Below are 19,857 nucleotides of genomic sequence, written 5' to 3'. Positions count from 1 at the left end.
ACCCAGACCTCGACAACAGCGAGCCCATCGGCCGACCGACCGATAATCCGACCAACGACTGTCCGCCCGCCAAGATGGATTTCGCGGCGCTCATGTCCAAGGAGCTGGACAAGTCAAAAGAGTCGACGCCGGCCTCCTCCTCATCGAAATACATTAAGCGCGCCGACGTCGAAGCGAAGCGCAGGGAGGAATACCTCGCAGAACAAGCCCGCATCGAGGCCGAGCGGGAAGCCAGGGTCGCCGCGAAGCGCAAGCGTGAGGAGGACGAGGCAACGGAGAAGAAGATCCGCGAAGAAAAACGTCAAAAGCTCGCCGAGGAATCACGGCGGCGGCGCGAGGAGAAAGAAGCCGAGGAGGAGCGCGCCCGACGCAAGCGGTTGGGCCTGCCGGAGCTCGTCAAGGCCAGCAGCGAGGACGTCGCCGAGGTCGAGGATGGCATGGAGGACATACCTGACGAGGAGCTTGCGGGCAAGCTGCGCGCGCTGGGCGAGCCGGCCACGCTCTTCGGCGAGGGACACGTGGCGAGGCTGAGGAGGTACCGACGGCTCACGACGGTGGTCACAAAGGGCCCCATCCCGACAACGCTGCAGCTGGTCGAGGAGAAGGACATGAAGGTCGACGGCGCGGTGCCCAAGGACAAGGAGGGACGGAAATGGCTGTTCAGGCAGCTGGCATCATACTTTACCATGGTCCTGACCGAGTACGAGAAGGCCATGGAGCAGGAGCGCCGCGACACGACGGCGAGCAAGACGGCCTACAGCGCCATGGTGCAGAGTCGCGAAAACCTCAAGCCGGTATGTCTTTGCTTTCACCAGCAGACTCTACAAAGCATACTGACGCAGTCTAGCTATTCCGCAAGTTCGAAAAATACGACCTCGACGACGACCTCCTCGAGCCCATCGTCGAGATAGTCAAGGCCGCGCAGGAGCGTCGCTACGTCGATGCCAACGACGGATACCTCCGTCTCTCAATCGGCAAGGCCGCCTGGCCCATCGGTGTCACCATGGTCGGCATCCACGAGCGCAGCGCTCGCGAGAAGCTGCACAACGGCGAGCGTGGGCATGTCATGGGTGACGAGGTCACTCGCAAGTACCTGCAAAGCATCAAGCGCCTTCTCACCTTTGCGCAGGTCCGCTGGCCGCCCACTGACGTGCGTCAACTCATGGGTTGATGAGACAAGTCCTGTTGAGGATCTCTATCATGTCTTCTTTCGAGACTCCAGGGCGTGTCCCGGATCGCGAGTCCGGATGGAACACGAGTGGTGGTTGGTGACCACGGTAGTGGGTGCTGGAGGGGCATGCACATGGGCAGAAAAGACCGCGCTGCCCCTCTCATCCATCTTTTACTGCTACATGATGCCCCCCCTCCTCCCCCCTCCCCATCTGATGACTATTGCTGTTCGATCCCATCTTGTAATATCTTGCTCATGACTGTCCATTTTAGCGGGTGTATTGGAGTCTCAACGCCGTCCTGACTACGGCGACGTGTATTCCCTTAGGGAAAAGGCATTGGGAGGTGGAGGCAGAGCGCGGTTACGATGAATGAGTAGCTGACTGACTGGGCCCTGACCTGGCTGCTGCAGGCCGGTGGGATGGTGGATCAGAGATACCAAGAACAAGGGAACTGCTTGGGGACTTCGGACTGCCTGATGCAGGCTAGAAGCAAAAATTGACATGCCATGTAATAGTACAATTTCACGCACACCCCCTCTTCAGGGCTTACTTGGAGACGCTGCTCCAAACCCTTGAAGCCCTTTGCAAAAAAAGTGTAAATGGCCCCCTCCCCGGTTGCTCCATTTTGTATAGAGTAGACTCACCGGCTCTCGATTGCTGCGCCGTTTTCCCCCCCTAGTACCCTTGATACGAACGAGGGGGCGAATGGAATATTGCCTCGGTGTGATCATAACACCCCCCTTGACAAAAAAGCGCGAATGATCACCATGTCCTTTTTGTTTTTATTTTTTTGAACCCTCAATTACCATTAGATAACTAAAGTGCACCGTGCGAATAAGCACTTGTTTGAAGGAACCGCTACAGGGTCGGGTATTGTTCATAATTCCGTCAGCAGGGTAAGCTTAACCTCGCATAAGCCTCAAGGCGAGAACACGGACCAAGGATGGATTGTCGGATTTACCATAGTACACAGTTCGGGCGAACGATAGCAGGTAGCTGCATAAACGGTGGCATGCATTTTATTCCCGACTAACTCCAGCGGAGGCCGTTCAACTCGACATTTGACACATTTCTATGCTTGCTGCGTAAGCCTCAATCTATCGGCCCCCGGGGATGCCGCGATCAACAACGCCGTCAAGTTCCTTTAGCCGCCCCACCACTTCAGCTATGCAAGGCCTGTGCCTGATTCCAATGGTTCATGGCATGTCTAGCGCAAAAGTGCCATGACGTCTGAATGATCCCACGGAACGATTGAGGTGTTGACATGCGTACGTATGCTTTTCTCCATGGGTAACCAATGATTCGTCGCCAACACGCCCAGCCCGCGTTGCCCGTCGACCGCCCGGCTTTTTAGGCTTTTGGCTACGGCGCCAAGGTGGACTGCCAAAAGTGCCCCGTTTGTCAATGTTTCTCTGCATCTTCAGCTTGCGTCCGATCTGCGGAGAAGAGCCACTGCTCGGCCGGAAGCTCGTTGCAGGAGCACCATCAGCTCGCCTCGCCGCCGGCGGCCGTTGCCCGGTTGGCCTGCTCGAGCCAGAGCTCGTCGATGCCTTGTGTCCCGGCGTGTGCGTTTCCCTTGCGCGCGTTCTTCACCTCCATGTCTGCCGCGATAATGCTCATGCGCCGGATCCGCTCGGTGGCGTCTCGCTCGTAGGCATCGATCGTATCAAGGACCAACCTTTGCAAAGTCGCTCGGGGGTTCGGAGACACGGCGACCAACGTCTGTGGCTCGTGCGTTAGCATAGTGCGACTGTGGCTCCAAATGGGCCGCGAACACGTTTAAACTCACCTTGTCAATTGTGTTGATGCGGGCCTGCAAAACACCGCTCCGAATCATGCCAACGAGCTCGTCGACGAGCGGCTTACCGGGAACCGCAAAGGCCTCCTCCAGGCTGCTCAGAGTGACGCAGGAAAAAGGGATAAAGTACTGCACGATGCACTTGCTCCTGATCTGGGAGTAGAGAGCGGGGACGTGTTTCTGGAGATAGATGTCCAGGAGGTAGTCGGCACGGTACGCCTCTAAGATCGCGAGGCATGCCGAGTAGCGGCCGTTGACGAAGAGTGAGATGGCCTTGCGGATGTGAGGCTCCAGCTCCAGGAACGTTCTGAAATTCTGGTTGTCCAGAACTCGGGTCTGCAGGTCCTTACGATCCATCGTCGCAAGAGCAAGGAGACCACCATACACTGCCACGTCGTTGGGGCTTGCAATAGTTTTGTACTCCGCACCCTCCTTGCCAGCACCCTCTTTGCCGGCATCAATCTGCAAGAAGCTTTTGGCTGCATCCTCAAACTTCTCGAGGCCCATGAAAGCGATGCCCTGGACGATCTTGGTGTACGGCTGCAGACCCTTCTCTTCCTCTCCGTTCTGGACGCCAGTGATCTTGCTAAGATTGGCGATGACCATGGGCCACTCCCGGCGCTGGAGCGTCACGCTGACGAGGTGCTTGCCGACGTCGATGATGTGTTTCGAGGTGCTGACATCTGGGCGCATGCGGCTGTAAGCCTCGCCGGCGTTGTTAAGATCGCCGATCTCCTCAAAGTGACGGCCAAGGTCCTCGTTTCCCATCTGTTGCTCCGTCAGTTTGTGGACTTTTGTGTGTTGCAGATGGGCGAGGACGTAGTACCCGAATGCTTTCCTTGATGAGGTTCATCTTATAACCCTTCAGCTCGCTCTCGAGTTGGTGAGTCTTGGCCTTGTTGGCCCTCTCCGTGTTTTCAACCCATTCCTGGTCGAACAAGGCCTCTGGCTCATTAGGGGCGGCGATGTGAATGCACTCAAAGGCGTCTCGGTAACGTTGGACATCTGCACCCGCCTTGGCTTCGGCGACTGCGGCCTTCAGGGCGTCAACACAGAGCGGTACGCAGCTCCGGCCGATGAGAAAGAGACGCTCAAAGCGGGTACGGCCTGTGGTGGCGGTTAGTAATTGTCCCCTGGGGCGGCGGAGCCTTGGCAGGCGGGCAAAAGGGGCGGAGAGGCTGAGCGACTGTGTGCAGCGAGGCGCAGTTTACGAGAAACAAGGTTGAGACGGGTTAGAGGGGAATGCACACCTTCGTAGTTCTGGATGTACAAATCAAGGTCCAGCTTGGGAATATCTGCAAAGTGACAGCACCGTTAGTAGGCCGCGCGTCTTGGAACCGGTTTCCTGTTCAGGACAGTCGGAAAGGAACGGGAATGCTGAGTTGAGGCTCAGCTCGGACACCGGCACGGCTTAGACGACGCACCTCTGACAATGACACCGCCCTGATCGTCCATCTGCGTAAAGAAGGCCAGCAGGGCGTTGGAGTCGATGTTGGCGTTGGCGCCAGCGGCAGCCATGATGGAGATTGCGATATCGTCGTGTCAGGAGATTCGATTGACGGACCCGTGCGAGCTCCGCTTAATCTTGCTCAGATGATTATTAGCAGGGGGGTCTAGCGGTGGCAGACTGTGTATCGGTGACACTGATGAAGGGGAGGGATGCTATGGTGCGGAGGGCGGTACGGCGCACGGGGGTGGTATGCCGGGCCGGTGAACCAGGTGGTGCGGCAAACGAGATATGGTGGCCGATGTCACCGATTACGGGGTTAGAGTCGTGAAGGGTGGAATGCGCGGAATATGGCAATGAGGGGCTTTCTGGTCTAACAGGGTCGAGCGGTTGGGGAAGAAGGTCGCAGTCCCGTTCGTTGGCCGGGGACAGTGTCATTTGGGGAGAGGGGCCGGCCGGCAAAAGACAGCCTTAGGCCGAAGGGGCGAAGCTTGCTTTTGCAAGGTACCAGGCGGGAGGGAGGGAGGAAGCTCGTAGAAAGTGGGAAAGCGTCACTCACTCACCTCGTGGGATCGGTCGCCTCCGCGTCGCCGTCTCGAGTGTGAATCGTTAGGGGTTGCAGAAGAGAGATAGAGTAAGAGACCCTGTCGTCGTGTGTCGCACTAAAGGATATGCGGGCTTCGAGTGTGACGGGACAGTCCTGGGGCAACGATGTGATGGGTTGGGTGCGATGAGAAGTATGAACGACGATGAGGTCTGACGGCGGTCGGCGGGCAGAAAGGTGGTGCTCGTACTTAGCGAATGACAGTGAGAGACATTTGTTAGTGGTGGTGACACAGCTGGACGTTTAATTGCGGGGTAATTCAATAAAGAGGGATCGGGGAAGGGGGCACCTCGTCTTGAAGCACTAGTACCTGAACTCAACTCACCCCCAACAGTACCAATTACCCTGCAAGTAATAGGCAGCAGCGACACGGTGAACGAACTGGGAAGTGTGCAAATACTGTAAGGAACGAAAAAAAAAAGGCAACGGGGGTCTCGTTGCATCTCTGTGTCGATGATTAGCAGTACGATACGGCACAATTTCGATCACAAGGATCTAGTATATTTGTCTTGGCGATTAACTGTCCGCCGATTGAGTATCTGAATCTGTATGTATTCCGCCAACTAATTACCACCCGAGTCTTCTGGCACCTATGCGCAACCGGCAGCTGACGAAGCCGAGAAGACAAGACTTGTGCAATGTACACCGCAGTCAGATTGCTCTTTACGCGCCGAGTGCGGCCAAAGCTATCGGCGAGTTGCCCGCGTCGGCTGCGACGAGCTAGAAACCAGATAGATAGACAGACGTTTACTTCGACGTCCCCGTGAACTGGATACCTCTGGCTTCCTCCTAGAGGCGAGGCCTCCCCGCGGACGCCGAGCCGCGGCCTGGGTCTCGTTCGCAACCTGGGCCCGCTGGTGCACTCATTCGTTTGATGACCGAGCGTGAGGAGAACTGATTGACGGAGAGATGGCACTGATGAGCCGGTAAGACAGCATCAGGATTGGGTCAACTGGCTCAAGAGTCAGGGCAGCTCCTCTCGCCATGGATGAGGACCAGCATCGTAGCTGGGGCTAGGAGCAGAATCTGCATCCAAGCCAGTAGCATGCCCGTTGCAAACAAGCAGCAAAGCACCTACCAAGGCACACCTGAGCTGCGAGCCAAGAAGTGTGCTCGGTAAGGCCAGACATGGAACGTACCCAATTTGACAGATACAGGGGTCGGTAGTTGACCGAGGGTCTGTTCCGGGAGGACGAAGGAGCTGATTTGTGTTGTGCTTTTGCGCCATGCGCTGCAGAACATGACGGCAGCTTGGCCGGCCCACATTACGTGGACGAATTCCATGGCGGCAGACTGGTGCTCACATCGTGGAATTCGTCGTCGTCGCTGAAGGGGCCACGACTTGTCTCGATTCCTTGACCGAGCCCAATTGATAAGTTGTTAGAATGGGTTTCCAATTACGAGGCGTGCTGGATCCCGACTGATGCTGGTTGACAGGGACGAGAGACAGCAAAAGATCCCTGCTGGCCAGTCTCGGATTCAGCTTCGAGTTTCCAGTGTAATGATTCTATTGACGGCGCGCCTGATTTGCTGGAGGTTGAGTTGTCCCGTCGGGGCAAAGGTTGACAGAACGAGGGGCTCGGTCTTCATTGCTGTGCCATGGTCGGGTTCAGCCACAAGGTTCAGGCTGGGACGAACAAGGCTGCAGCAGGGTCAGGGTCCTAGAGGGACTTGAGTGCGGTACTGGAATTGAGCGCGTGGGCGGGCAGGTTGCGTGCTTCCAGAGCGGATCACCGGCCGAGAAGATTCAATGAAATTGGGTTGTCAGTATAGGTGTACGAGCGAGCGCTGGAGTCATGGCTTGTATCCATAATGAGATGCGGCGACTTGAGAGGTTTTGGTGGACGTTGGATTGTCCGCGTATGGAACAGAAGGACCTGCGCGGGTCATGCCATCCATCCTTTGTCGTGAGAAAGCGGGCGTTGTGGACGCTGTGGACGCTGTGCTGTAGCCGTTGTCGCTACCGCCGCCGCCGTCGCATCAGTCTTGCTCAGCGGGGGCAGGTACAGCGTTGCGGCCGTGCAGGGCGACCCCCTGCCCCAGGCGCTGGCGGTCGGCACCTTCCCCCTGGACACTGACTGTCCGACACCAGACACAGACAGAAGGAAGAAGAGGCAAGATAGCAAGATCCGAGGCAGCTGGTTCGAGTTCAAAATGGCAAGTGGCTCTTTGATAGCAATGCATCTGTAGTGCGTTGATTGCCTTTGGATTCACCCCGGGTCTTTGGAGTGCAGGTGGAAGGTACGTACAGGTAGCTGGGGGAATCTAAGCGATGTCTCCGTCTCAACTCACTCCGTCATCCTTGGGTGTTCCTTCCCTTGCTCACTCGCACCGTGACTTGTCTGGACAGTGCGACCCACAGTAGTGGCATCTAACGCGCTCCTAGTGGCTGGCACATGCATTGAGACTTCTTTCTCCTTTTACAATGAATTCTGCGGAAATAACGAGGGCGCGCGCGCAAGGGGAAAAAATCCAAAAAAAAGAGAGCGAGGGGAAAGAGGGCGACGTGGCCATTTCCTTGATTTCTGACATCCGTTCACTCCTGGGGCGTGTGCGAGAGCCCAGTCAGCGACCAGCCGCGGTGGTTTTTGGCCGGTTCTGCCAGCAAAAAAACCACGAAAAAAACGCTCGCACTTGGGAGCATCCAGATATCATAATATCCATCTGAGGCTCTCAGCAATTCGATGCATGTTGTCAAGACAAGCGCAAGCGCGAAGGGGCGGGGTGGAAGTCTTGGCAAACGATGGAAATCGAGAATGCCAAGACTTCAGGACCCAGGAAGCTCTTGCCCTCTGGTGTGCACCCACGCACCCCCCCCCCCCCCGCTCTTGGGCTGACGCGTTTTGGTGGGAGCGACTGTGGACTTGGCCTGGACTTGGTGCTTGGCTCGGAAACTCGACCACCAAAGAAAGAAGGGGACGTGGCCCGCCAGTGCGATGCGGTGTGTGGTTCCTCTCCCTCCCCTCACACACACTCCATCCCTTGACCACCCCCGTCCGTCCAAGCACCCCCCAAGCGTTCCCCCCCCTTTCCCACTCCCCAACAGCGACCGGGGGACTCGGCTCTCTTCTCAATCACGCCAATCTGAGAGCAGCACTCCAGCGAAAAGAGAAAATTTGTCGTCGAAATACACCATAGACACGTCCCCAATGACGGATGCCAAGACTTCAGAACCTCATCGTTCCCTCAGCCCCGGGCCCTGTTCGTTCTGTAGGGCGGCAGGCGGTCCATTTTGACAACGTCCCGTCCGCCATGCGACGGTAATCCACAAACCGAAGGCTTTTTCGAATATTCCATGCGTCTTTGATCCCGCCGCTCTGCATCCGCCGAAGGAAAGGGAGGGGAGGGGGGGATTCGGGAGAATCTCGTGACTTTACTGCACTAGAGTGCACCCTCTGCGAGCCAAGGGCCCAAGGTCGCTGCTCTCAGAGGCCAACGGGGGACGAGGAGCAGGACGGGACCACTCCCAAAACGCTTGCAATAACCGTCCCAGGGGGGCGTGAAGCCACTTGCGCACTCAAACATGATAACCTGCTTCATGACAATGCAAGGCCAGGCGACCACCCACGGCAGAGTCGTTGTCTTCGTCGTCGTCGCCATCCTTCCTTGATTCCTGTCTCCCTTCTTAACCCTTTTCTCTCCCCCTCCCTGCCAATTACTTCGCCCTCAAGTCGCCGCCAGCGACAAATGATGTGCTGAACCCTCGATCCCAATCCCGGGGTGACCACGGCGCGCACGCCGGAGGATGTGGGTGGAGGCCGAGAGGGGCCATGGTCACAGATGAAAAGGCAATCACAGATTGATGCCGTCGTCGGATTGCCTGCGACATGACTGGGAGCTCTTGGTACTCGACGACAAAGTCAATTCTCATGTGCTGCATGGGATGACCCGAAGACTGGAAGCTTATTAGCAAGGGCCTAGACTCTTCACCAGCACCCCAGACCGTTTGACGTAGCAAGCTCTGTCCTTACACATTGGAAACTGGGTCTGCGCCGGTGCTGGCTGCCAACACGAACCAATTCCCGAGGTGTAATGGCTGGCGGCATGTCGGCTCTCAAACCATCATCTCACTTTCTCTGGACTTTTCCTTTTCTCTCCCTCTTGAGGGGTTTTGAGTTTTTTTTGGGCATTGCATTGGGCTGGTCACAGCCACACACGACAAAGGGTCCCTGACCGAGCGCCAACGAGGGTACCCTTGGGAGGGCCATCCCAATTCAATTGCATTCCGCCTATTCCGTAGGTGGAGGGTCTAGGTTCCTGTCTTCTAAGTTCGATAAGTCAGTGTTGCCCGAGAAGCCAACTCGCCTGCCCATTCGCGTTGGCCCTGGTGCTGAGGCAATTGTTGGGGTGATGTAGGGCAAGCCGCAAGACAAAGCGCCCTTGTTGACGGGTACTAAGCGACGTGGGAAACCTGCCTCGACTGCTGCGCAGGACCCGACGCACCATGGCGGTAGCTGGTGGACCGTCAGGCGGAGGCTGGATACGATGGATCTACCGGACGACGCCGGGCGGGATGATTCATTCCGTGGCGGTCTGCTGTGTGGTACTGGGACCAAATGGCATGGAGATTCAAGCCAACGGTTGGCCTCAAGCAAGATTTCGCAGACGATTGAGATAGCATAGTACACAAAGGGTAAAAAGGCATACGTACCCCCGGTTCCACCCTGCATCCAAACGCATGCACGAACGCTGCTGGCGCCGCTTGTTTTGCTTCTGTTCCCTTCACCAATCCACAACATTGCAGCACCAAGACGGTAAATCAACCACCAAAGCTTCAGGCATGGCCTTGCAAGTCGCGACTGACAGACATGTAGATTGCATGCATTAGTACAGAGGTATCCGTTCCACGAGTGGAAACGGCCCATGTCGGCGTCCACGTCCCCTCCATTGGTGGTGCTCCGCGGTCGCCGGCGGCGAGTCGAAGGATGGGCTGCATTCCTATCCCGAGAATTCTCCGCTTTTATCTTTATTTTTACACTCTCCTTCTCTTAACTCTTCATCCTCTATTGAGCCAAACCCCACCTGGAAGGGGAGGGTACTCCCCAGTGCTGTTTGTTCAGTTGCTACGTGCTCGACTCGCTCGCCCTCGCCCGATCATTATTCATCGCCCACAGAACGACTGTCTGCTAGCTGGGGCAGCTGGGTATACGCCAAGAGTGGCCTTCCCGCACGGTATCCTCCGAGGCAATTTCGCACCTACCCAGGCAAGTATTCTATCGCGCATCAGTGAGACCATTCTATGAGTGGCATCGCACGTACCAGCATGCGCCCTGCCTGCGCCCGGCGCCCAGTGGCTTCGACGCTGTTCCCTGCCTGGCATCAATAGACCAACGTCGCTACGATTTCCCTCGCCTTACAGATGAGATCCCTTACCCGTCAAGCAGGCGTGCCTCCTTTTTCGCCCGTTTGGCGCACTTGCAAAAGAACCTTCCATTTGCTAATTATACGCACCACACGGCACCAAGACGGCTTAGCCTACCTCGACTCAAGAATGCCTAGCTCGAACTGCTCAAGATAGAAGCGCCAACTACTCCAATCTCGTCGTTGTCATCGGAGTGGTCACCCACTAAGACGGACGCTTTTAACGCGGAAACAAGCATTCCCCTTCCACTCCGAAGCTCAGTACCACCGGCCACCGACCGGAGTTGGGAGCTGCTTCTGCCGTACACATGGGTTGGTTGTCGGGTGCTGCTGCTGCTGTCAGGACGCCCCCTTTTGAATAGAGTCAAATGCCAATGTGCAGGTGTCAGGTTCAGAACCTCGCGCGTCGTGAGCTTCTTCTTCGTCCGTTTTGTTTTGTCTTGGCTTTCCGCGCGACTTAGGTACGTACACCCGACACTACACCCTCGTTCCTCCCACTCCTCCCAGCGGAAAGGTACATGCGTACCTCGCATCACACAACACACAACATGGCCATTCCCTCGCTCGCTCACCCACACAACCATTGATCCTTACTCACAACGAGGCCTTCGGCTCAGGTGGGATATAGCCTCTTACTCGTCTTCTGCGCGCCCTGTTATTCACATGCATCGCCGCGGACTTGATCGGTCTGCTGCTCATCTACAGTTTGTCGCCGCCATCTGTATTGTCAGAGACCATCGACTGCCGCCAATGACTGAGGTGGGCGCTTCAACCGAGCTTCCACCACCCTACCTCCATGATATGTCGCCCCTGCAAGTACACTGCGCACCCCTCCCGGTCTTCCCCCCTTCGGCGGGCCCTTTCTTGGTCCTCTGGGTTCCTCGCACTCTTCCACTCAGTTCCCAGTCTCAAAAGTCTTGTCCCTCTCGCGGTTCCGCCCACCCCCAAGAAAAGCACGAGCGCCACGACATATGTATGGGATTCGGCCGCTCTGCTATGTAATTATGCTCTCTTGCTGGTCGGCTTGCCTGCTCGCCTTACCTCAGTGCCATCTTGGCTTCTTAGGCTACTTAGTCTGCCTTACGGCCGCCCCTGCCACTCTTTCGTTCCTCGCTTTGCTCTCCCCCTCCACCACCTCACCCTCGTACCGATCCCTATCGCCTTTCTCGTCCTAGCTTCCCCATCCCCTCTGCGACGGTTTCGTATTGTCCCCGTTCCCTCTCTTCTTGTCCCTATCCGCCGCGCTACCTGCTGCTGGTGACCTTGCCGGTACACACACGCCCCTCCTTTTCTGCGCTACCACGCAAAAAGCACCAACAGCATCCAGCAGTCGCAGCACCACCACCACCATCACAACTAGGGGGGGGGCTCTACCCGGTGCCCGCCAGATCGTGGTCTGCTAGCCCCGTGTGTCGAATCCGTACTGAGGTATCTTTGCTATTCGACCGCGCTACCGGGACTGCACCGTGCGGGTCCGTATTCCCCATACCCTCGAGTCGTGTACTCTGCCTGTCTCAACCACCCCCGGCCGAGACGCTACCTACCCGCTACGTAATCCATCTCGCGCTCAGCTTTGCGCGAGACTTACACACCTGCCCTGCAACGCACCGCACCGCACCCTGCTCGGCCTTAAACAAGGGCCTTCCACCCCCCCAGCTGCTGCTGCCCAGACGAGGCCCAGCAAGAAGGCAAAAGATCCCCCGGCTCCTTCTCTGGTCCTCCCGTTTTGTTTAAACTTATCTTCCTCCTATCCCCCGCGAAGTCTTGGCACACGTTTCGTTCTTCTCATGTTCAAGACTTGATCAGTCCGAAAAGCCGTTCCTAGCTATTGGGTTGGCTAATCGGACAACGACCCTTGTACAATCTCAGCTATGCAAAGAGCGCATCCTCCGTAACTGCACTTACACCGAGAACCGGGTGTTCGACCAAGCCAACACAGCCAACCAACCATACTTGTCACTGCCACCGCCTTCACAGACCACCACTCCCCTCCCATTTTCTCACTCTCGCAGCTTGTCTTCCTGCTCGATAGCGCAATGAGTCCTCCATCCCGGCCTGTCAAGGCAGACAACTCACCCCCGGATTCCAACATGTCGGACAATGAGTCCGCGGCGCCCTCCACCAACGGCTGGCCTGTCAAGGAACCGCCGTCGCCGAGTGGCAGCGCGCATTCCGGCTCTGACATGGACGAGAAGCCTAGCGAAGCTGGCAACAACGCCCCCGTACAGAAGCGGCGTCGTGTGACTAGAGCCTGCGACGAGTGTAGACGCAAAAAAATCAAGTGCGACGGCAAACAGCCGTGCACGCACTGCTCCGTCTACAGTTACGGTTGGTACCCCCCCCTGATTGCCTTCCTTCCAAATATACTGACATTGCCCAGAATGCACATATGACAAGCCCTCGAACAGGCGGAGGAATCCGGCCCCCCAATACATTGAGGCGTTAGAGAGCCGTCTGCAGCGCGCCGAGACCCTTCTGCGCAAGTTTATCCCGGATGTCGACCTGGCTGATCCCACGCTGGATCCCGCTGTCCAGCAGGAGTTTCGCAACAGGGAGCACGCCCGGGTGCAGACCTCCAAGCTGAGGCACGACCCCTACGCCAGCCCCGAGAAGGACGACGCTCAGCTATTGTCCATGATTGAGTCCATCGGCCAGCTGGACTTGGACGACAAGGGCGGCTGGGACTTCCACGGCGTGTCGTCCGGTGCCGTCTTTCTGCGGCGGATGAAGGAGCACTTCAGGGGTATGATGGGCCCCGTCACCCAAGTCCCGTTCCTGCCGAGACCAGAAAGACCTGCTGGCCTGATCAACCTCGATTCTCCAGCGTCAGTCGCCAGCTCACCCTTCGACTCTACCATTTCCACCGCCCCCGAGCTTCCCCGAAAGAGGTGGCCAGAAAGCTCTGCTACCTCTCGCTCAACTGCGCAACGTGTCTGATCCGCATAGTCCACGTTCCGTCCTTTTACGCAATGTTTGATCGAATCTACGGAAAGCCCTACGAAGACTATTCCAAGGAGGAGCACAAATTCCTGGGTCTTCTTTACGCTGTCATGGCGCTGGGTTGCATGTACCGAAACCTGGACGAGAATGCCCCTCCTGTGGTATACAAGGAGTCGGTCGACGAAGGGTACGCGCCGAAAGCCCCTTGCGCATAGGTTCCATGCTGACATCGCACAGAATGAAGTACTACGATACCGCCAGGCGGATCTTGCAAGACATTACGGAATGCCGGGATCTGACCTCGCTTCAGGCACTGCTCTTTATGATTCTTTTCCTGCAAGCCACCTCGAACCTGAGCGGATGTTACGCGTTCGTGGGCATCGCCCTCCGGTCAGCCCTGCGCATAGGTCTGCACAGGTACCTGAAGCATGAGAAGATTTCCATCATCGAGCAGGAGGTCAGGAAGCGGGTGTTCTGGGTCATCCGGCAGATGGACATTTACGTATCGGCCATGCTTGGTTTCCCGCTGATGCTCAACGCCGACGACATTGACCAGCCGTACCCCAGCGAAATTGACGACGAATACATTACGAACGATGGTATCCTGACCCCTCCCCCAGGGACCTTCTCCTTCTTCGAGGCGTTCAACGCGCACACCCGCTTGATGGAGATCTTGGCCAAGATCCTCAAGTTCGTCTACCCCTTAAAAGGGCTTGGTCAGAGTGTTATGAAGGGAGACAAGCCGGGTGCGACCTATTTGATCAGCTACTCTAGTATCAAGCGGATCGAGGCGGAGCTGCAGGAGTGGTACGAGGTTCTGCCTGCGCAGTGGCGGCCTAGGCCTGACGGGCCTGTCGAGGTGATTCGGTAAGTGTTCCGGAGCATGGTGTCTTGATGTTGCGAGGATCCTGCCTCGTCCCGCCTTGAGTCTGGCCAAGCTAACAAAAACAGCGTCCGCCATCTGCTAAGATTTGCCTACGCCCATGTGCAGCTTGTTCTTTACCGCCCGTTCCTGCACTACGTTTCTCCCCGCCTAAGCATGGGGAAGAACATTGACGAGCTTTCCTACGCATGTGCGGCGGCTTGCATCAGCGTCTCGCGGAACATTGTCCACATTGGTATCGAGATCCGCAAGCAAAACGTGTTGGCCGGGCCATACTGGTTCATGCTATTCACCGAGTTCTTTGCCATTCTATCTTTAGTGTTCTATTCTATAGAGAACCCCGAGAAGATCGGTTCCGCGGAGGTGTTGGAAGATGCTATCGCAGGCAGAGACATGGTTGCCAAACTGCAGTCTAAGAGTCAGGCAGCCGACAGGGTCACCGAGGCCCTCAACGTAAGTTATTGCCCCCAACCGGCGTCTGGGCAAACGTGTGCTAAAGTACGCAGATCTTGTTCGAACAGTTGCCTGAGAGGCTCCAGGAAGCCAAGGCTAGGCCGATCCCCACCAAGAAGCGGTCGGCACCTGGGCAGAAGGCCAGCTCAGTGCCCATACACGGGCATCCGGCCCTGCAGCCGGGCACCGGCCAACGCCGATCCGAAGAACTAAGCCAACCACCGAGCGTGGTGATGGCTAACGGACGCATGCCTCAGCCGCCACTCCGCACCTCGTTCGACGGTGTGCCAATCTCAGAATCAGGGTACCAGGACCCGGCCCTCGCGAGCAACATCCAGGACCTGCTCGGCATGGACATGTCTTCGCGAGCGACCCCCGACTCGGTGAGCACCTCGGCGAGCTCGAACCGGCCGCCGCAGGGTTTCCCGCCGCCACATAGCATGAACCACATCAGCAAGCTCGACTCGCTGATGTTTCCGTCGGAGGATCCTTTCGCCTACCCTAACCAACCCATGATGGAGTTAGGCTTCCAAAAGGGACCCGGGCCGAACAATGTGAGCGGCCCGCAGGATGCGTCCACGTTTATGATGCCCGGTGCATTCGACGACATCGACACCCAGCTTCTTGGCCAGTCGCCCGCATACTTTTTGCAAGGACAGGGCCAGCAGCAGCAGCAACAGCAGCAACCCGGATATGACCTCTCAAGCATATATCAGCACTCGGGATACCAGGGCATGCCCGACGCCGCGAGACTCGACCACGCACGCCGGGTACACATGCAGCAACGGCCTGGAGAGATCGACCGGATGCTCGCAGAGACGGGCTACCAAGGCAACTGGGCGGGGATGCTCGCCAGGAACGGATTTCAGGGTCTATAGGCACATTTCGCTTCAAGTGATACCCAGCATTTATTTGGAGCCCTGCGAGTCCAGGGTGCGATCTATTTTGGGGGTTTAAAGATTAAAGAGAAAAGGACAGACGGTCGTACCGGTTTAGGCGTTACGGTCGTTCCTGATGGAGATTTTCAAGTTTACATGGCATCGTGGCCGGTTTGGGGAGGCTTACACGAGCCCGGGTCTACCTTCGAGTCGTCTGCGCACGGCGCCATGCGTCGACGAACACGTGCATATTGTATTTAGTTATCATGGCAGCTAGCACATTTGCCAATTGGATATAGGATTACCAACATAAAGCCGCGCGGGACACGGGGGCTTGATGGTGGGGTTGAGATTAATGAAGGCATAACAAAAGTGCTCCAGGGACCAAGGTCGCGACACCCACTTGCAACACAAACGACCCCGAGGGTGCAGCCACCATCGAATGGAGTGCAGGTCGCAGCGCATTGCAGCGGCGTGCATGGCGGCGGCGTGCAGGACCGAAGGGCAGGGGAGGGTCGGTATCCGTAGGGCATGGCGCGATGGACGGGCTGCGGGGCGACGGGCGGCGTCAGCTCCAAGCTTCCAAGGCGCGAAGGACGACGGTGAGGTTTGGAGAGGGGAGGGGGTGAGAGGATCTAGGGATCATCGAGTCCTGGATGGGAAAAGAGATCGTGTGGGAACGAACGACGGGGCTGGTGCGAAAATGTTGTCTGGCATTCATTCTGGCCCTCAATTGGACTCCTGGATGCTGCTGTCATGACTGACCGAAGCGGTCATCTTGTACCGCACAGCAGCGCCCATCAACGCCGGCGTACGGTGTAGTCTTGCGGCGGACACGGTAGACGGGGCCTGTCTAGTGGTACTCCAACCGTTGCGGTCGAGTCTCTCCTGGCGAACAAGCGGTGGTGGAGAGTGGGGAGCACGACCAGGGGTAAGGGCCTGATGGAAGTATGTCGGAAAACCCCATACCGAATGAGGCTTTCAACGCGAGTTGATTGGATCTCGGCTCATTTTTTTTTTGTCCTCGACAGACTGTACAGTACCTAAACTAATCGTACCTGCTCCGATCCACAGGGGACGGAGGCTCCCCAGCGACCCCACATTGGAGGAGACACTAAGAACGACAGGGTTTGATGGGTATCTCCGCTAAATCCTTATCAGACTCTCGTTGCGGGGCCTGCCTCCCCGAAGCCGCCCCAAAAGAGAAGGCTCATGTGCCTACATGCTCGGCCGTTTCGGCACCGAGGGAAGCCCCATTTCTTTGGAGCCAGGCACTACCTATGGTACTAGGTATGTGTCTCGCGCGGCAAAGAAGGCCAGGTCGATTGCCGGACTACTAGGCAGCCGTCCTATCACGACATAACCGTCTGTCAGAGGCAAAAGCACCACTCGTTCCCCCCTTCTCCAGCCCTCCGTACTGCTGCTGCTGCTACTGCTACTCCGTACCTTCGGAGGCACCGAAGAAGTGGAGCCCTGCGCTAGACGGGCCACCACCGGACGCACGCACATTGTGACCTTTTGGTTGACTGGAGCCCATCAGAGAACGCCAACTGGACGTCATACTCAGCGCGTTCCGCCCCCTCTTCACACACCTCTTGTCCCGCCCTCCACCGGTCTCGTCTCTCCCCATCGCCAACCAAACAAAACACCCGCATCCGCGAGGCACGTGCGAAACCCGCGACTTGTGGCATCTGAATCTGGTGCGGTCCTTGTCCGAAAAGCCTTGGCCTGCTCACCAAACCCGCCACGCCACGCAAGCGCCGCCCCCCGTCCGAGCCGCATCGCATCTCCAATTGGACCCGTGCCTGTTAGCCGCAGACGGACGACGACCTTGCTTGCCGTGCTGCGGGACACCAAGGCCCTCAATACAGAGTTACTGGAGAGCAACGTCAGACCGCCAAATCCATCCTAGCCCCCGACTATCGACGGCCACCCTCCGGAAACCGCGTGAACCATGGAGAGTGTCGTTGATCATGATGTCGTCGAGGTGGACGAGTTTGATGCTCTGTAGGTGGAGGCCGTTGCGTGTCTCTTCAAGGGGTGAACCTGCTTCATGGCACGGAACCGAACACGGCGCTTCCGATGCCAGTTGCAGTCGCCCCTCCAGTTCCGCATCGTTTACTAATGTTTGTGTACCGCAAGGTCCATCGAGGTGAAGACGGCGGCTGGACCGGTTGAGTCGGTTGTGTCGCTTGCGCCTATCCCGACCAGATTTCCCGGTATGCATTCGCACTGTCCTTTATGTGTCACCTTGATGTCGCTCCATGATGTGGATCGTGTTGATGATGTGAGAACGGCGGCCTTTGTGATACCGTTGATCATGAGTGTGTTACTGTGAGGGGCGGAGTGCTGACTTGACAAGCCAAGCTCCACGCCCGCAAGGTCGCCGCGGAGCTCAACGCCAGCGATGGCCTCGTCTTCCTGCCCGGAGAGCCGAGCCGCAGCTATGAGGATTCGGACATGGGCCCGGCCTTTAGGCAGCGGCGATAGTACGTCCCGAGCTCACGAGCTGCCCGGCGGTCACTGACGAGTAAACAGCTTCTACTACCTGAGCGGCGCCAACTTCGCCGACTGCGCCGTGACTTACGAGCTCGCCTCGGACCGCCTCATCCTCTGGGTCCCCTACGTTGAGCCGCGCCAGGTGCTCTGGTTCGGCTCGACGCCTGGCATCTCGGAATGCCTGAAGCAGTTCGATGTCGACGACGTGCGCTATACGACCCAGCTCAACAAATTCCTGTACCGGCACCTCGCGCCCGGCTCTACGCTGTACGTCATCCACGCTGACCAGGTGCCGCTCCACGGCGACTTCTTCCAGTCCGCCGCCGAGGTGCGCATCGACGTTACCTCGCTGCAGCCGGCCATGGACCAGGCGCGTGTCGTCAAGACGGACTACGAAGTCGCCATGATCCGTAAGGCCACGGCCGTCTCGGCGGCGGCGCACCGGCGGGTCGCCGAGAAGCTGCTGAGGCTGGAGAACGAGAGCGAGATCGAGGCCATCTTCCAGGCGTGGTGCACAACCTCGGGTGCGAGGGAGCAGTCGTACGCCATCATTGCCGGCAGCGGCAAGAACGCGAGCACGCTGCACTACGACGCCAACAACGAGCCGCTCGAAGGGAGAGAGCTAGTAGTATTCGACGCCGGCTGCGAGTGGCACTGCTACGCGAGCGACATCACCCGCACGCTGCCCATCTCGGGCAAGTTCTCGGCCGAGGCCAAGGCAGTGTACGACATCGTGGCCAGGATGCAAGACGAGTGCATCTCCTTCATCCGCCCTGGTACCCTGTTCTTCGACCTGCACGTCCACGCGAGCAGGGTTGCGCAGCAAGGGCTGCTAAAGCTGGGCATCCTCAAGGGCGACCCCGCCGAGATCTGGGACGCGGGGACCGTTGCTGCGTTCTTCCCGCACGGCCTGGGACACCACGTCGGACTGGAGGTCCACGACGTCTCGGGGCGGGAGAGACTGTTGCTGTTGAACAACATCATGGGTGGTCAGGGGGGACGCGTTGGCAAAAGGGAGGTGATTACTCCCGAGATGCTGAGCACCATGGAGCAGGCTGCTGCGGCGGGTGCGGTGGCGGCGGCGCCGCCGTACAAGGGTCGGCAGTATCTGCGGAAGAACATGATTGTGACGGTCGAGCCTGGCATGTGAGTAGCCGATCTTCCCCTTTTCTCCCCTTTTGACATTCTCTTTCGGTCCTCCAACGCCCAGCGGTGGACGGAGCAGAGTCGAATCTGCGGCCAGACAGCTGACAAATCGTGACAACCGACAGCTACTTCTGCCGTGAGTACATTGAGGGCTACTTCCTCAGCAATCCCAGGCATGCGCGCTTCATCAACAAGACGGTGCTGGAGCGGTACTACCGCATCGGCGGCGTGCGCATCGAGGACGATATCTTGGTGACGGACGACGGGTACGAGAACCTCTCGACGGGTGCGCCCAAGGGCGAGGAGCTGTTGAGAGTCATCAACGGCAGGGCGTAGTCGCGCGCAAGAGGAATGTTTCGTGGATTGGGCGGCGTGAGCTCCTTGGGGCGGCTAGATTTGTGAAGCATGGGACGTTGGTTCGTCACGTGTCCATGTTGGTTGTAGACGTGTCGATGTTTGCGTCACGATTTGATTCTTGCTATAACTTGGAGAACGAAAGCGATCTGGACAATGACTTTGCCTGTGTTCTTTGGCCCGGCTACTCCTTCGCTGTCGTTGGCCGTGATTATGTCAACACTCGTTCTAAAGTGGGAATGTGGGAGCGCGAGGCCTATAATTTCAGAATTACCCAACCCTTGCTCTGGAATCCAAGGCTAGCAAACTTTTGGAAGGGCCG

At 57.6% G+C, this 19,857-nt stretch overlaps 6 protein-coding genes across 6 annotated transcripts; 4 read left to right on the top strand and 2 right to left on the bottom strand.

The window, feature by feature from the left end:
- Window positions 1–74: 74 nt before the first annotated feature.
- On the top strand, window positions 75–847 carry ColSpa_08173 (uncharacterized protein; the record flags this gene model as incomplete). Its single annotated transcript, XM_049274385.1, has 2 exons — window positions 75–794; window positions 830–847. 2 exons carry the CDS (start codon window positions 75–77, stop codon window positions 845–847), a joined length of 738 nt encoding a protein of 245 aa, XP_049130342.1.
- A 1,810-nt stretch (window positions 848–2,657) lies between these two features.
- ColSpa_08172 (COP9 signalosome complex subunit 1) lies at window positions 2,658–4,488 on the bottom strand (the record flags this gene model as incomplete). The annotated part of the gene is made up of 4 exons (XM_049274384.1): window positions 2,658–2,894; window positions 2,962–3,738; window positions 3,797–4,077; window positions 4,395–4,488. 4 exons carry the CDS (start codon window positions 4,486–4,488, stop codon window positions 2,658–2,660), a joined length of 1,389 nt encoding a protein of 462 aa, XP_049130341.1.
- A 1,490-nt stretch (window positions 4,489–5,978) lies between these two features.
- Window positions 5,979–6,305, bottom strand: ColSpa_08171 (uncharacterized protein; the record flags this gene model as incomplete). The annotated part of the gene is made up of 2 exons (XM_049274383.1): window positions 5,979–6,028; window positions 6,161–6,305. The coding sequence occupies 2 exons, from the start codon at window positions 6,303–6,305 to the stop codon at window positions 5,979–5,981; spliced, it is 195 nt and encodes a 64-aa protein (XP_049130340.1).
- A 6,167-nt stretch (window positions 6,306–12,472) lies between these two features.
- Window positions 12,473–13,319, top strand: ColSpa_08170 (putative transcriptional regulatory protein; the record flags this gene model as incomplete). Its single annotated transcript, XM_049274382.1, has 2 exons — window positions 12,473–12,710; window positions 12,763–13,319. 2 exons carry the CDS (start codon window positions 12,473–12,475, stop codon window positions 13,317–13,319), a joined length of 795 nt encoding a protein of 264 aa, XP_049130339.1.
- A 32-nt stretch (window positions 13,320–13,351) lies between these two features.
- Window positions 13,352–15,536, top strand: ColSpa_08169 (activator of stress genes 1; the record flags this gene model as incomplete). The annotated part of the gene is made up of 4 exons (XM_049274381.1): window positions 13,352–13,509; window positions 13,560–14,189; window positions 14,292–14,658; window positions 14,712–15,536. 4 exons carry the CDS (start codon window positions 13,352–13,354, stop codon window positions 15,534–15,536), a joined length of 1,980 nt encoding a protein of 659 aa, XP_049130338.1.
- A 1,954-nt stretch (window positions 15,537–17,490) lies between these two features.
- On the top strand, window positions 17,491–19,517 carry ColSpa_08168 (putative Xaa-pro aminopeptidase P; the record flags this gene model as incomplete). Its single annotated transcript, XM_049274380.1, has 5 exons — window positions 17,491–17,543; window positions 17,679–17,755; window positions 17,899–18,025; window positions 18,075–19,181; window positions 19,307–19,517. 5 exons carry the CDS (start codon window positions 17,491–17,493, stop codon window positions 19,515–19,517), a joined length of 1,575 nt encoding a protein of 524 aa, XP_049130337.1.
- Between the last annotated feature and the right edge of the window lie 340 nt (window positions 19,518–19,857).

This window comes from Colletotrichum spaethianum, assembly GCF_022836535.1.
Source record: "Colletotrichum spaethianum MAFF 239500 DNA, contig21, whole genome shotgun sequence".
In the NCBI taxonomy this organism is placed as follows: domain Eukaryota; kingdom Fungi; phylum Ascomycota; class Sordariomycetes; order Glomerellales; family Glomerellaceae; genus Colletotrichum; species Colletotrichum spaethianum.
Note: the sequence above shows the minus strand (reverse complement) of the source record. Positions and strands in the feature narration are given on the sequence as shown.